The sequence below is a fragment of the Camarhynchus parvulus genome, chromosome 24 (assembly GCF_901933205.1).
Source record: "Camarhynchus parvulus chromosome 24, STF_HiC, whole genome shotgun sequence".
Taxonomy (NCBI): Eukaryota; Metazoa; Chordata; class Aves; order Passeriformes; family Thraupidae; genus Camarhynchus; species Camarhynchus parvulus.
In genome coordinates this window covers 1,313,669-1,327,511 of record NC_044594.1, presented here as the reverse complement: position 1 = coordinate 1,327,511, position 13,843 = coordinate 1,313,669, and the positions used below count along the sequence as shown (strand labels likewise).

At 51.6% G+C, this 13,843-nt stretch overlaps 1 protein-coding gene across 8 annotated transcripts in view; it reads left to right on the top strand.

The window, feature by feature from the left end:
* NCAM1 (neural cell adhesion molecule 1) overlaps positions 1-13,843 on the top strand; it is an 89,434-nt gene that overhangs the window by 54,682 nt on the left and 20,909 nt on the right. For 3 of the 8 annotated variants that reach the window (XM_030965089.1, XM_030965092.1, XM_030965094.1), the window contains exons 9-15: positions 335-485; positions 1,077-1,261; positions 1,604-1,700; positions 2,706-2,876; positions 3,505-3,636; positions 4,603-4,617; positions 11,019-11,021. In XM_030965089.1, coding sequence (XP_030820949.1) covers positions 335-485; positions 1,077-1,261; positions 1,604-1,700; positions 2,706-2,876; positions 3,505-3,636; positions 4,603-4,617; positions 11,019-11,021 — 754 coding nt within the window. The remainder of the gene's footprint in view (positions 1-334; positions 486-1,076; positions 1,262-1,603; positions 1,701-2,705; positions 2,877-3,504; positions 3,637-4,602; positions 4,618-11,018; positions 11,022-13,843) is intronic. The other 5 variants (XM_030965090.1, XM_030965093.1, XM_030965096.1 and 2 more) reach the window with 2 other exon arrangements.

The window sequence follows — 13,843 nt, the reverse complement described above, 5'->3', positions numbered from 1 at the left end:
CTCTAGGGCAGGCTGTGTGCCCTGCTGGGTGCCCAGGGCTGCAGGAGGCTGTGTGCCCCGCTAGGGCAGGCTGTGTGCCCTGCTGGGTGCCCAGGCTGTGTGCCCCGCTAGGGCAGGCTGTGTGCCCTGCTGGGTGCCCAGGCTGTGTGCCCCGCTAGGGCAGGCTGTGTGCCCTGCTGGGTGCCCAGGCTGTGTGCCCCGCTAGGGCAGGCTGTGTGCCCCGCTAGGGCAGGCTGTGTGCCCTGCTGGGTGCCCAGGCTGTGTGCCCCTCCAGGGCAGGCTGTGTGCCCTGCTGGGTGCCCAGGGCTGCCCCTGATGGGCTGTGCTGTCGCAGACGCTGGACGGGCGGATCGTGGTGCGCAGCCACGCTCGCGTCTCCTCGCTGACGCTCAAGGACATCCAGTACACGGACGCGGGCGAGTACATCTGCACTGCCAGCAACACCATCGGCCAGGACTCGCAGGCCATGTACCTGGAGGTGCAGTGTAAGTGCTCTGGGGGGGCTGATTCCTTCCCTGTTCCCTGCCCTGGGTGGTGCTGAGGGTGAGGGTGTAGAGGGTGAGAAGTATTTTTATTTAAACTAAAAACCAGTTTATATTATATAAGGGGAAAAAAAGGGTCAGGTAGATACTCCATTTATCACTGTTACAAAGGGCTGTAACACAGCGATGGAAAGAAAGAGAAATTACTTACAAGTCAGGGGCTGCAATAACTCTCTCTGTTATTCAGAAGCAGCTCAGGCTGGTGAAAGTCTCCGTGTGAGAGGTTGCAGGGTGTTCTCTCTGCCTGGGTGCTCTTTGCTCCTCACCACAGATCTGCTGCAGTCCCATTTCTCAGGAGTCAAGTTCTCCCCTAGAACACCTTCCCAGCCCCATCCTGCTGTGTGCTCCTGCCACGCTGCCCTTCTCTCTGTGCCCTTCAGCAGGAGATGTTCCCCACGCCCTGGAGGAGAGGACAGTTCCCATTTCCCATATTAGATTCCCGCATTGAGGTGGACTCCAGCCAAGGGATCCTTACAGGGAGGCTTTTTTGGGAGCTCAGCTGGTTCCAATTTTCTTCCCAAATGTGTCTTCCAGATGCCCCCAAGCTGCAGGGCCCTGTGGCCGTGTACACCTGGGAAGGAAACCGGGTGAACATCACCTGTGAGGTGTTTGCCTACCCCAGTGCTGTCATCTCCTGGTTCCGGGATGGGCAGCTGCTCCCCAGCTCCAACTACAGCAACATCAAGATCTACAACACCCCCTCAGCAAGTTACCTGGAGGTGAGGAGAAGCCAGGAGTGCCATCAGATAAGTGATGATGAAGGAGTTCAGTCTGGTCCTCTTGGTAGAAATGAAGTTGGGGTGGTGTTTCTGGCATGTAATCCTGAGAAAATCAGGCTGTGGAAGGTAAAGAGGAGCAGGAAATGGAAGAAAAAGAAAATCAGGTAGCAGAAGAGACAGCCCCTCTTTGCTTTGTGCTCATTGCAGTTCTCTCCCCCATGGACAGCCCTGGGAGCACAAACACCTGGATTTTATTGCAGCTTCTCCCCAGTGAAACTCAGGGTGCCTCGGCAGAGTGGGAAGGGTTTTGTGATCCCACCTGAGCCTTCCTTGCCCCCACAGGTGACCCCAGACTCAGAGAATGACTTTGGGAACTACAACTGCACGGCTGTGAACCGCATCGGGCAGGAGTCCTCCGAGTTCATCCTGGTGCAGGCAGGTGAGCAGGGAGGGCAGCCAGGGTGGGGGACGCAGGGGCCCTGCTCTGCTGCCTCCTGAGAGCAGCTCCTGCCTTCAGAGAGGCTGTTCACACATTTCCTGCTGCCTTGGAGCTGCTCAGCATCCCTGGTCCCTCGTTTCTCCAGGGGCTTGTTCTTCCTTGTGCTCCCAGAGCTGTGATCTTGGATTTGGGCACCCCAACTCAGCAAACCCCCTGACAGCAGCTGAGCTGCAGCACCTCAGAGCTGGGCCAGCCTGGGAGGGCTCCAGGGTGCCACAGGGGCACGTCCGGGGATTATTAAGCTCCATTATAAAACTTAAAACTTCCTAATATCTCACTAGATAAACTTTTCTGGAGCTTAGGGAGTCATTCTAGCCAAGCATTAATACACAGACCATTGTTCTATTTGTCTTTATTTTCTACTTTTTACATAATTTTTCTGCTGACCAATCTCATGGCTACTGCTCAGCTCCAATCACAGTTCCGCTGTCTCTGAGGCCTTCTGCAGCTTTCCCAAAACCCTCTCATTTCATGGATTCCCACCACAGAGCTCTGTGGAGGGGACAGAGGGGACAGAGTGGCACCCAGGAGTGGAAAGGACACTGGGGGCAGAGTGACATCCAGGACTGCAAGCCCTGAGGAGGGGACAGAGGGGACAGAGTGACACCCAGAACTCAGAGCCTGTCCAGGGCAGGGGAAGAGTGTAGGCGGGAGGGGAGGACACTGGGGACAGAGTGGCACCCAGACGTCAGGACACTGGGGACAAGTGACCGTTTGCTGCACTGCCCTGGTTGTTCTCTTTTGGAGAAGGCACTGGCAGTCTCCACCCTCTTAGAGAGGAGACAAAACTAACATCTCTGCGCTAATTAACATCTCTAAGCCTGCCTAAACCCTCTGTGAGGCTCAGCCCTACCCTGTCCTGTGCTCTGTGTACCCAGGGGCTGTGGGCTGCTCCCAGCTCCTTGCCCAGCTCTGTGTCTCACCGCTGCTGTCCCTTGTCCCCAGACACGCCCTCCTCGCCCTCCATCGGCAGGGTGGAGCCCTACTCCAGCAGCGCCCAGGTGGAGTTCGAGGAGCCCGAGGCCACGGGCGGGGTGCCCATCCTCAGGTACAAGGCGGAGTGGAGGGCCCTGGGCGAGGGGGACTGGCACTCCAGGCTCTACGATGCCAAGGAAGGTAGGAGTGACAATAAAAACTGGTTCCTTCCCACCAGCACTGAAAAACATTGACTTTCCTGTCCAGGGAGGGTGGAGGGTTCAGGTTGGAGGCTCCAGACAAGTTTTTAAACGTTTTTACATTTTAAACATTTGCTGTGAATGACAGGTGGAATTTTTAACTGGAAATGAGGGTTGGGCTTTGCTGAGAGCTCAGTCCCAGCAGGGTGAAGAACCCTGTGCTTGGAATTGCAGTTTTCAGTTGCTGCTTCTCACAGGAGGCATTTGAACCCTCATCTGTCACCCCTTGGTCCCCCTTGGAAAATAAACTCTGCTATTCCAGCAGCAAACCCGTCCTGTTGGGGTGATCTATAGCAGTGCTTGTGGCACAAAATCCATCCTGGAGTCAAATAAAGCAAAATAATTTTGATTTGGGGAGGGCTGTAAAAGGGAGAGTTCTGTTCCAGTGCTTAATCCTCCAGCACCAATCCCATGTGGAGCTGAAATTCTTATTTTATTCCCCACTGCAGTGGTGTGATCCCAGCTAGAGCCGGGTCCGTTTATCCCTTTTCTCCCCGCATGGGGACAAACAAAGTTTGTTCATTTCTTTCTTGGAGCCCTGAGCTTTTCTGTGCTTTTTCTCCCCCCAGCCAACGTGGAGGGGACAGTGACCATCACGGGGCTGAAGCCTGAGACCACCTATGCAGTGAGGCTGTCAGCAGTCAATGGCAAGGGCGTGGGGGAGCTCAGCCCGCCCGCCGAGTTCAAGACGCAGCCAGTCCGTAAGTACAGCCCAGCCCAGCGTCCCCTGCAGCCTCTCCGTGCATGGATCTCACCTCTTCTCTCTCACAGACCTCGCTGCACCCTCCGGTTTCTCTGTGGGTTTGGGTTTTGTTGGTGGTTGAAAGGTTTCTCTGAAGGGAGGAGTTGTTCCGTGTGCGCTGGTTGGTGGTTGCAGTTCAGCCTTGGTGGTGCCAAGGAGAAGGGGCTGTCAAGGAGAATTGTAATGAGGAAAAGCAGCTGAGAAGGGGTTTGGTCACAGAGAATGTGATGTCACTGTCACAAGGTTTGTTTTCCACGTTGAGGTGTTCAGCACAGGAGCGGCCTTGGGCTGTGGAAGGTGAAGGAGGGAGGGTTGCTCTGTTTGAGATGCCCCTGCAGCTCTGGAGGGGATTCCATGGATTCCTCAGGCTCTTCTCTGCTCTGCCTGGGCCATGTCCATGTTCTGCTGTGGCCCAGCACTGTGCTCCTCTTCCAGGGAAGAGTTAAACCCCAGGGATCTGTTCGGGGTGGGAAGGAGAGCAGGAGGAGAGGATGAAAGGTGCAGTGGGCAGGGCAGGTGTGACCAGAGCAGGCAGGGAGAGCTGTTTGACCTGGTTCTGTCCCTTTGCTCCTGCATCCGGCCCTGACTGCTGCTCCCAGCCCTGAGCTGAATTCTCTCTCCAGACCCCTGAGCTGAATTCTCTCTCCAGACCCCTGTGCTGAATTCTCTCTCCAGACCCCTGAGCTGAATTCTCTCTCCAGACCCCTGTGCTGGACCCAGGGCTGTCCCTGCCCACCCCGAGCATGCCTGGAGTCCCCTGAGCTGTGCAGGGCACACCTGGGATGCTGATTTTCCAGCTCCATATTCTCTGTCTCCTCACATCTTCTACATTTATATTTTATTTTTTTTTTTTTGTTTCTGTGTGTCTATTTCTGTCTTTTTTATTTCGTTTTTGGTCTGTGTCCCATCCATGGATAAACTGCAGGCATCCCTCACCCACGTAAGTGCTCTCTGCATTTCTTTCACTCTCTCTTTTTGTGTTTTTAGAGTGTTCCTCTAACTTTTCCAGCTTTTAATTTAGTGCCTTTTTCCTCTCAGGGGCTGTAGCACTGGAGTAACTGGTAGTGTTCATTCCCTAACCACACTGACTCTGGAGTAGCCTCTCTGCTCTTGTTTAGAACAGAATTGGGGTTAACTCTTTGTCTGTGCTCTGCAGCATGCAGTTGGGATATTTAATGTAGTGATTATCTAATCATAATAATAATAAAAATAATTATAGCTTGTTGACTCAGAGTGGAGTAGTGGAAGGCTTCATATTTATGAATCCACTAAAAACAGTTCAATTTTAATGATACTGAGATCATTCAGGGAAATCAATTCAGCCAAATTGCAGATCTGGTTTAGACCAGAGCCAACCAAAAACTTCAACATTTTGAATATCTCCACAAATTTGAAAGCACAAAATTGAAGAAAAAAAAATTCAATTTTTTTTCCTCTTCTCACTAATGACTTTACCACTGGACAGTCTTCCAGCACTTGTGTAGATTGTGTGATTAAATAAATAAATAAACCTCATACTAAATTTTTAAAAAATGGCATGTTCCCCACTTCCCCGTGCAAAATGAGTCAGAAATGTGATGGATTTGTGTAATTGTGAGTGAAAAGTGGAGATGGCTCCATAGCTTTGTGCCTTTCCAATCAAACCTGATCAATGGAGCTACAAAAAACCTCTTTATCCCAGTGAGCATTATTGCATTTATCAGTGCCTCCCTGTGGGGAGCTGCTGCTACTCCCAAGATTACAAGGAGAGAAGCTTCTTTGAGATTCCTGAGAGAGGATTTTTAAATATTTTTATTAATATTATTTATTATTTTATTTTATTATTTTTTAGTATTTTTCTTTTTAACCCAAAATTTGAATCCTGCTTGTGCTGTTTCCCCTAAAGATTGCATTGGGCAAAAGCGTGGATGTAGGGGAGCAGGAAAGGGAAGGATGGATGGACAGATGGACAGGCAGGGCTGCAAACTGCAGCAGTTAGGGAGGCACTGGGAGGCATTCCCAGAACATTTGTGCAGTCTGAGGTTGTTTGGATCCCATTAATTCCAGGAGCAATAATTAAAAATAATGACATGAGGGTGATGATGGTCAGGGTTAGAGCCCAGGCTGAGGATTGGGGCAATCCCTTCTGAACTGGAGATAAAACCCCCAGGGAGGGCAGGGCTGGGCATCCCCAGCAGTGCTGCAGGAAAAGGGGGAAATGCAGTGGAAAAGAGAGGAAAACGAGCATGAGAAGCTCTGCTGCAGCCCCAGCCTCATGGCCAGCACCTGGGGACAGGTAGGTGGCTCTGCAGAACATTCCAGCACTTCTGGACTGGAGTCTTTTGCTTTTTTATTACTGTTTTCATGTGGCAACGAGCTGCCAGTCCCTCTGTACTCCCCAGTGCAGGGTCAGTTGCGGTTCTCCCTCCTTTAACTCATTTTTCATTTCCAATTTCATCCTGCCCTTGAAGCTTTGCAGCTGGGATCACCCTGGGATCATCTCCCAGTTCTCTGCTCCTTCCCAGAGCCCATCTCGGACCCTGCCTGGAAATGGCCCCGCAAAAGTGCCTTTTCTCCACCTCTGCTGGCATTCCAGTCACCTCTTTGTGGGCAGAGTCACCAGCAGGAGGGATTTTTGTCCCCTCTAGAGTGATTTGAAGGTCACAGAGATGTCTCAGGAATTTTACAGCTCAGATTAACCAAGGCCACTTGTTTTCCTTGCCCTATTATTTAAAGTCTCTGTCTGAATGTAAAACCTGACACAATTTTTAATGCCTGCTGGGATAAGTCTGAAGTCATTTTGATTTCTTTAATTTCCCTCAGTAAGAAAAAGAAGTTTCTGTCTATCTTAGAGGGCCTCTCCATGAGGTAATTAGTGATAATTATGGATTATAGTGGCACAGATGAGAATTCTGGAGATTGGAGGAGTGTCTGAGTTGACCTGAGTTTGTATTTTCATTTTAACCATTTGCTGCTTTTCTTCATTTCCTTTTCCTTACAAATCTGCAGCCGAACAAAGGCTGGAGGATGACAGGGGTGGGGTTTGAACCCAAAAGTGTTCAAAGAGAGCGTGTGTGGGGCTGGTGCCAAAATACCTTTGGGTACAAACCAGCACTGCAATCACCCCAAACCAGCACTGCAATCACCCCATGTCCCACATCTCACATCTCCTCATTCCCTGGGGCTATTACCAAAATACCTTTGGGTACAAACCAGCACTGCAATCACCCCAGACCAGCACTGCAATCACCCCAAACCAGCACTGCAATCACCCCACCCCCATCTCCCATCCCTCATTCCTGGCATACAAAATACCTTTGGGGCTGGTACCAGAAAACCTTTGTGTGCAAACCAGCACTGAAATCAGCCCCAAACCAGCACTGCAATCTCCCCACATCTCACATCTCCTGCGGCTAGTACCGAAAAACCTTTACGTGCAAACCAGCACTGAACAAAACCAGCAGTGCAATCACCCCACATCCCACATCTCCTCCTCATTGCCTGGGGCTGCCAGGACCCTCCTGGGGCTGCCAGGACCCCCGTGCCTGCAGCAGGGCAGGATTTCTGCAGCTCCCTGGGTGACACAGCCCTGCCTCAGGGCTGGGTGTCCCCCTCAGTCCCCTCCTCCTGAACCCTGCCCTGTTTCCCTGCTGTCACCCCCTGGTTCCCACCCTGTGCATCCTTGTGTTTCCATAGCAACCCCAGCTCCGGCTGCTGCATCCCTGAGCCCCGTGGCTCTGAGTGAGTACCTGGGGCTGCTGGCCCTGCTCTGGGGGCTGCTGGAGCCCTGGATCCCCCAATCCCAGGGCTCAGGGGCACCCTGGGCTGGCTGCTGACAGCATTGTGCCGTGTGAGCATGTTCACATCCCAGCATGCTGCCCCCCTTCCCCCCTTCTGCCAAGCACGGGCTGAAAAACAGGAATTAAAGGCTCAGAAAAAGCACAGAGAGGGAGAGAAAGAGGAATAACCCCCCAATCATCCTTTCCTAAAGGAATGTTTCCTTTAGTGTTCCCTATTTTAGTGTTGCAGCTGCCTTTGCAAAAGGGAAGTGCATGAAATCATTTTCTTGCTGCCGTGCCTTGCTCTGTTTGCTTTGAATATAGGGAGATACAGTTGATATTAAAATTAGGGATATTGGTTGCTGGAAGAAGATGCAAATGAGGAGGTAAAATACCCTGCAAGAGAGATCCCAGGGCCCTGCTTGTCTTAAAAGAGGCCTCAGGCTTCCAGAAAATTCCATAGAATTTGGAATTCCATAGAATTAGAATTTGAGATGGGAGCTGGGTTCAGACTGCCTTGGTTGGGTGGTCAAGGGAGAAGAAAAGCCCTCAGTGAGGATCTGAGTTCCCTGGTGCATGTGTGTGGTTTGAGTCACTAATGGTCTCTGCCGAGCCAAAAGCTCCTTTTGTGCCTTGCAATAATCCAGAGTGTGTTTGTGGTCACTGAGGTGTTTACCTGAGGTGGGTGGGAATGGTTTTCTGAATGGAAAACACTCCAAGCATGAAGTGTGGGATGATCTTGGGGTTGGGATGGAGGGAGAGGACAGTGTGGCCAGTCAAATGAATTTATAATTAATTCTAATGAATGCATTTATGGCTGGCACATTTCATGGTCTCACAGGTGGCTCTGAATGTCCTTTACCTGCCAGTGGCCACAGCAGCGTGTTCCTCGTGCAGTAATTTTCATTTCCAAATGCCAAACCCCAGTCCCTGCTGCACCCAGGGGCTGAAGAGACCTTTTCATTCCTGTCAGCCTGGGAGGATGGGCTGGAGAGGCCGAAGGGCAGGCTCTGCTCCTCATCCTTTATCCCTCAGCAGGCAGAGACTCCCTCCTGGCTGCTCCTGTGTGGGCTGGGCACAGCTTCCCTTGCAGGGAGAACCTGGGGTCATGTTCAACAGAACAGTTTGTTCTGAAAAAAAAAGAATCTTCGCCCAGAAAAGCTGCTAAGAGCTAATTAATGATAACCATTTTCCACGGTTTTGTTGGTGTGGGGGCTGTGTGTGGGGAGGAGGGGGGAAGTTTCCCTTTTCCCCTGCCCTGGGGCTCAGGCTGTGAGCAGGAGCAGAGCTGTTGTTTGTGTGTGCCCACATTGCTATGCCGGGCTGCGCTGCAGCCTGTGCCAGTGACGAATTCAGCAGCAGGGAAAGGGCAGTGGCACGGGGCAGGTGCTGCTCCAGCTCTGCTTCATTTCATTCCTGCTGCTGCTGGGAGGGATCTGTGCCCTCCCCTGGCCTCTCCTGGGGCTCAGGGAGTGACAGCAGCAGCAATTAGGGAATGAGACCTGCCCTGTGGCACCACGGAGGCAGGGACAGAAACCCAATGAGGCTGCAGGGTTCTCTCTGCTGCTTTTGGGGCTGTGGGATCAGTGGGAGATGTCTGGAGGCATGGAGGAGCTTTAGGGATGTCTCTCCTTGGGTTTAACCCTCTGAGGTTGCTCCAGGAAATAGTTCTGGGCCAGTTTTGATGTTTTTGTTGCAGCTCTCTCCGCTCTGGGACCTGTTTTGCCTTGCAATGGTTCAGCTCACTTGGAAAAGGGGATTTTTTTTCAGGTTGGAGGGGACTTGGAGCAGCCTAGGAAAGTGGAAAGTGCCTCTGCCTAGGAGTGGATAATCCTTCCAACCCAAACCATTTTATTCTCTTCATGCTGCTAACTCTGCCCTTGATCTTTACCTAAAGCTCCTCTCCCGAGGACAGACAGCCTCTCTTGCCTGGTGTGAAATCTCAGGTTATATTGAGTTTGCTGCAGGTTGGGAGAGGTTTCTTCCTGACCAGAAGACACGGATTTTCCTTCCAGGCAACCTCACAGCAACTCCTAAACCTCCCTCCTTCACAGTGCCCAGAGTTCTGTGAGCCTGGCTTTGAGGAGAATGGATTGAGAGCTTGGCTGTAACAAATGGATTTTACATTTTGTGCCATCAGTTCTTTCCCCAGTAATGGCCTATCCTTAATCTTGTCAGAGACGAGCACCCAAAAGATTAAGGGTTTAATTCTCTGTACATCAAATTAGCAGGGAACTACCAGAGCACTCATTAGGGTGAGACAGGGGTGAGAAATGGGAGTTCTGCAGTGATTGGAGAAGGGAGCCTGGGCTCAGTGCTGAGCTGGCAGCTAATTTTTCCTCATTCCTGCACTGCCCATCCCTGCCAGCAACTGCTGCCTCCTGTGGGTCCCACTGGGGATGGATTCCCTGGGTCCCATTGGGGATGGATTCCCTGTCCCTGGATCCCATTGGGGATGGATTCCCTGTCCCTGGATCCCATTGGGGATGGATTCCCTGTCCTGGGTCCCATTGGGGATGGATTCCCTGTCCCTGGATCCCATTGGGGATGGATTCCCTGTCCCTGAGCCCCATTGGGGATGGATTCCCTGTCCCTGGATCCCATTGGGGATGGATTCCCTGGGTCCCATTGGGGATGGATTCCCTGTCCCTGAGCCCCACTGGGGATGGATTCCCTGTCCCTGAGCCCCACTGGGGATGGATTCCCTGTCCTGGATCCCATTGGGGATGGATTCCCTGTCCTGGATCCCATTAGGGATGGATTCCCTGTCCCTGAGCCCCATTGGGGATGGATTCCGCGTCCCTGGATCCCATTGGGGATGGATTCCCTGTCCTGGATCCCACTGGGGATGGATTCCCTGTCCTGGGGCAGAGCCCAGCCCATCCCCTCGGTGTCACTGCCTGCACTGACCCCATCCAGCCGCAGCTTCTGCGTGAGAAATGTCCTTGGCCATGATCCCCTCAGCAGGGTTTTCTCTCCTGCAGTTGTTGTTGTTGTTGTTGTTGTTGTTGTTGTTGTTGTTGTTGTTGTTGTTGTTGATCAGGAGCAGTTTGTGCTGCAGAGGGAGGACACACCACTGTGGGGTGCCGTGGTTTGTGGTTTGTCCTCCTTTTGGGCTGGTTGTGACCCTTTCACCTCCTCTGCCTCGGAGTAACAATAATTCCCTTTTTCTTCCCAGCAGTTTTGTGGATTCCTGCAGCAGTCCTGGCACTCACTCCAATGATTTTGTCCCTTTTGTTCCTTGTATGACTAAGCAGTGACGCAGTTGTGCCTAACACAAGGCCATAACTCAGTGCTTGCTGTGGTTTAATATTCTTATTTTCCAGGCGGTTTTACTGTCCCCCCCTCAGTGTTTCTGATATATGCTGGCTAATTTAATTTTGCTCCTATTTTTATTTACTCTGTAATTTTGTTGTTGATTTTTTTTCCCTTGCCCATTGTTTACATCAGTTTTTTAATTTTTTTGTATTTTCCATGTGACCTCCTCCACTTTCCTTTCAACCAAACTCATGTGCGTGCGTATCATGTGAATTTGTCATGTGGCTTGCATGGTGCTGATGATGTCGTCCTCGCTGGTGAACAGAAGGTAAAACACTTTGTTCTGATTGGTTGCCTAGACTTTTGGGGTGAGGATTCCCCTGTGGGATCTCCAAATTCCAAAAAAAAAAAAAACACAAAAAAAACCCCACAAAAATCCCACTGAGCCTTTTTGGAGGAGTTGCTCGTCGCTGTCTGCATGGGAAGAACTCGACTTCAGTCCTCTGCATTGAACTGGAAAAGACTTGGAGGGAAAAGAGGGAAAAAAACCCAAAAAAATCACCTGGCTCAGTCATTTGCTTCTTCACAATCAGAGTCCAGCAAGGAACTGTCCTAGGAAGGTGCTAAAAATCCTCTGGAGTGAGCACCAAAATCCTTTTGCCTCTCTGTGGGACCAACCACAGACTCGAATCTGATGGGAAGTGAGGGCTCAGTTCTGGGAGCACCCTCTCTCTTGTTGCTTTAGCAGCATTTTAACCCTATAAAATACACATTTATATAGAGATATATGCACACATCCACACTGTTTAGTAGCCTTCAAAAGTAATCCTGAATTCTGTGAAATCTGGTTATTTGGAGCGTGTCACAATTTGATTTAAGAAATAATTCCCTTTTTATTGTGAGTAAAACTTAAGCATAGCTAGAATGAGAGCCGTGTTATGAAATACTCTCTCTGTAAAATGCTGTTATAAAATCCTCCCTCTGTATAAAATTCTGCATATAAATCCTGTGAAACAGCGCACACAGAGACTGTGGTGGGAGCCAGACCTCACACAGATCTCATCAGAGGGAGAATCTGGCTCCTGCCAGAGCCCCTCATTCCTCCCACCGAGGCCCTGGGAGCCTGGCGAGGCTTTAAGCTGAGGTGCAGATTATTGAGCCTGGCAGAGCTTTAGGCTGAGCTCAGCCGATGATTGAGCCTGGCAGGGCTTTGGGCTGAGCTCAGCCGATGATTGAGCCTGGCAAGGCTTTAGGCTGAGCTCAGCTCCCAGGAGCTGCTGGTCCCCAGGAGAACAAGGAGCAGATGGTTGAGCCTGGCCAGGCTTTAAGCTGACTCAGCTCCCAGGAGCTGCTGGTGCCCAGCAGATGGTTGAGCCAGGCTCTGTGTGAGCTGGACTCAGCCTGCAGCAGCGGTGGGTGCTGCAGAGCAGCTCCTGGCACTGCCATGCTCCACTCTGAGCCCAGTCCCAGCAGGGCAGGCAGGGAAGCTCCTGTTCTGCTGCTGCCCCAGCCACAGGAGGAGTTGGGAGAGCCAGGCAGGAGTTGGCTTTTGACAGTCCAGGACTTCTGGAATCACCTTTTTGGCCGGGAAGGGGTTTAGGTTGGGCTTTGCCAGGAAAACAGAACTAACACCAGTAACCTCCCCACGTGGCTGCATGCACAGAGAGCCCTGTCCTGTCTCCCTCTGCTGGATCCAGCAGGGTGGGAGATGTTCCTGTCTCATTTCTGCACCTCTGCTGGAGTTCAGCAGGGTGGGAGATGTTCCTGTCTTGTTCCTGCACCTCTGCTTTTGTTCCTTATTTCTGCTGCTGCTGTTTGCACCCTGACCCCAGCCTGTTCTTTCTCTGTGGTTTTGCCCTCCTGGAGGTTCTCCCTGGTGTCTGTTCCCAGTCCTGGTTTTGTGGTGCTCAGAGATTGCAGGAATCAGCCCTCCCCTTCTTCCTCTGCTGCAGAATTCCCCAGGTTTGCTCTCTGAGCACAGGGAGGATGCAGGACCTTTCCTTGCTGCCAGCTGGACAGGGATTTAACCTCAAGAGATTTTTCATTTTCTCTTTTCTCCCTACCTCAAGTTTCACCCACTCCTGGTGCTCATGGCACCCTCTGAAAATCACAATAAAACCAAGAATTTCTGCAATCCTGCAGAGCAGTGTTAGGGCAAGGAAGCCCTGAATAGAAACCAAAGGGTTGAGAGGACATCAGGAAACATTTCCTGCTCCTCTGCAGCAGCAGATGATCAGAGTGCTGATGGCTTAGCAGGGAGTGGCTGAGAATTAAATTGGAAATGCAGTGGCTCAGAGCCCTGCCCTCAGCTCCCCTGCCACCAGCAGCTTTGGGGGCCTGGAGAAAAGCCCTCATTGCCTTGCTCAGACTGGCCCTGGGTTCCTGTGGAGCTGAGCTGCCCCTGGCAGGGCTGGGCTCTCCTGGATGCCAGCCCAGCAAAGGCTGCTCCTCTCACAGCTGCAGCTCCTGCCTGGGCCTTTTCTGCTTTGCTGAGTGTGCTGGGGGAGGTTTGAGCATCAGCCTCAGTCCCTGGGAGCACAGGGTCCTGCACCCTCCTGCATGGAGAGGATTTTATCAGAAATTTGGTGATCCAGCAGGAGATCTGGGCTCTGTGGAGCCACTGGCTCTCCCCAGGCAAGCAGCAGCAGCAGGGGGGTCCCTGAAGGGTTCCCCTGTTTTAGAGCTGAGGAGGGAGGGACAGGCTGGTTCCTGCCCTGGCCGAGCATGGAGCTCCCCTGGATGCTGTTCTGCCTTGCAGCCCCCGTGCATGTCTGAGCATGAGTCCTCCTCTGACCACCTTCTCTCTGCAGCTACTCACATCTTCACTCATTATAGGGTTGCTGATTCTGCTGGACTAAACTCTTCCCACTAAACTTCTTCTTCCTCTGTTTGACACACTAACCCAGTTTTCGTTTTACAGCCCTGTGTCTGGATTGCATCCACCTGCTTGAGATAAATGAAATAAACACTTATTTCTGGAGAGAAAACTATGCCTTAGCAGGGCTTGCACTGCTCCACCTGTTGGTTTTCAGCACTTAGGAGTGTTCTTTTCTTTGAAGAGAAATGTTTCTTAAAGCTGAAATGAATTTAAACTATTGGGGGAGGAAGGGGTGAAATCAGGAGCTAGAAATGAGATAATTCAAAGTGAAG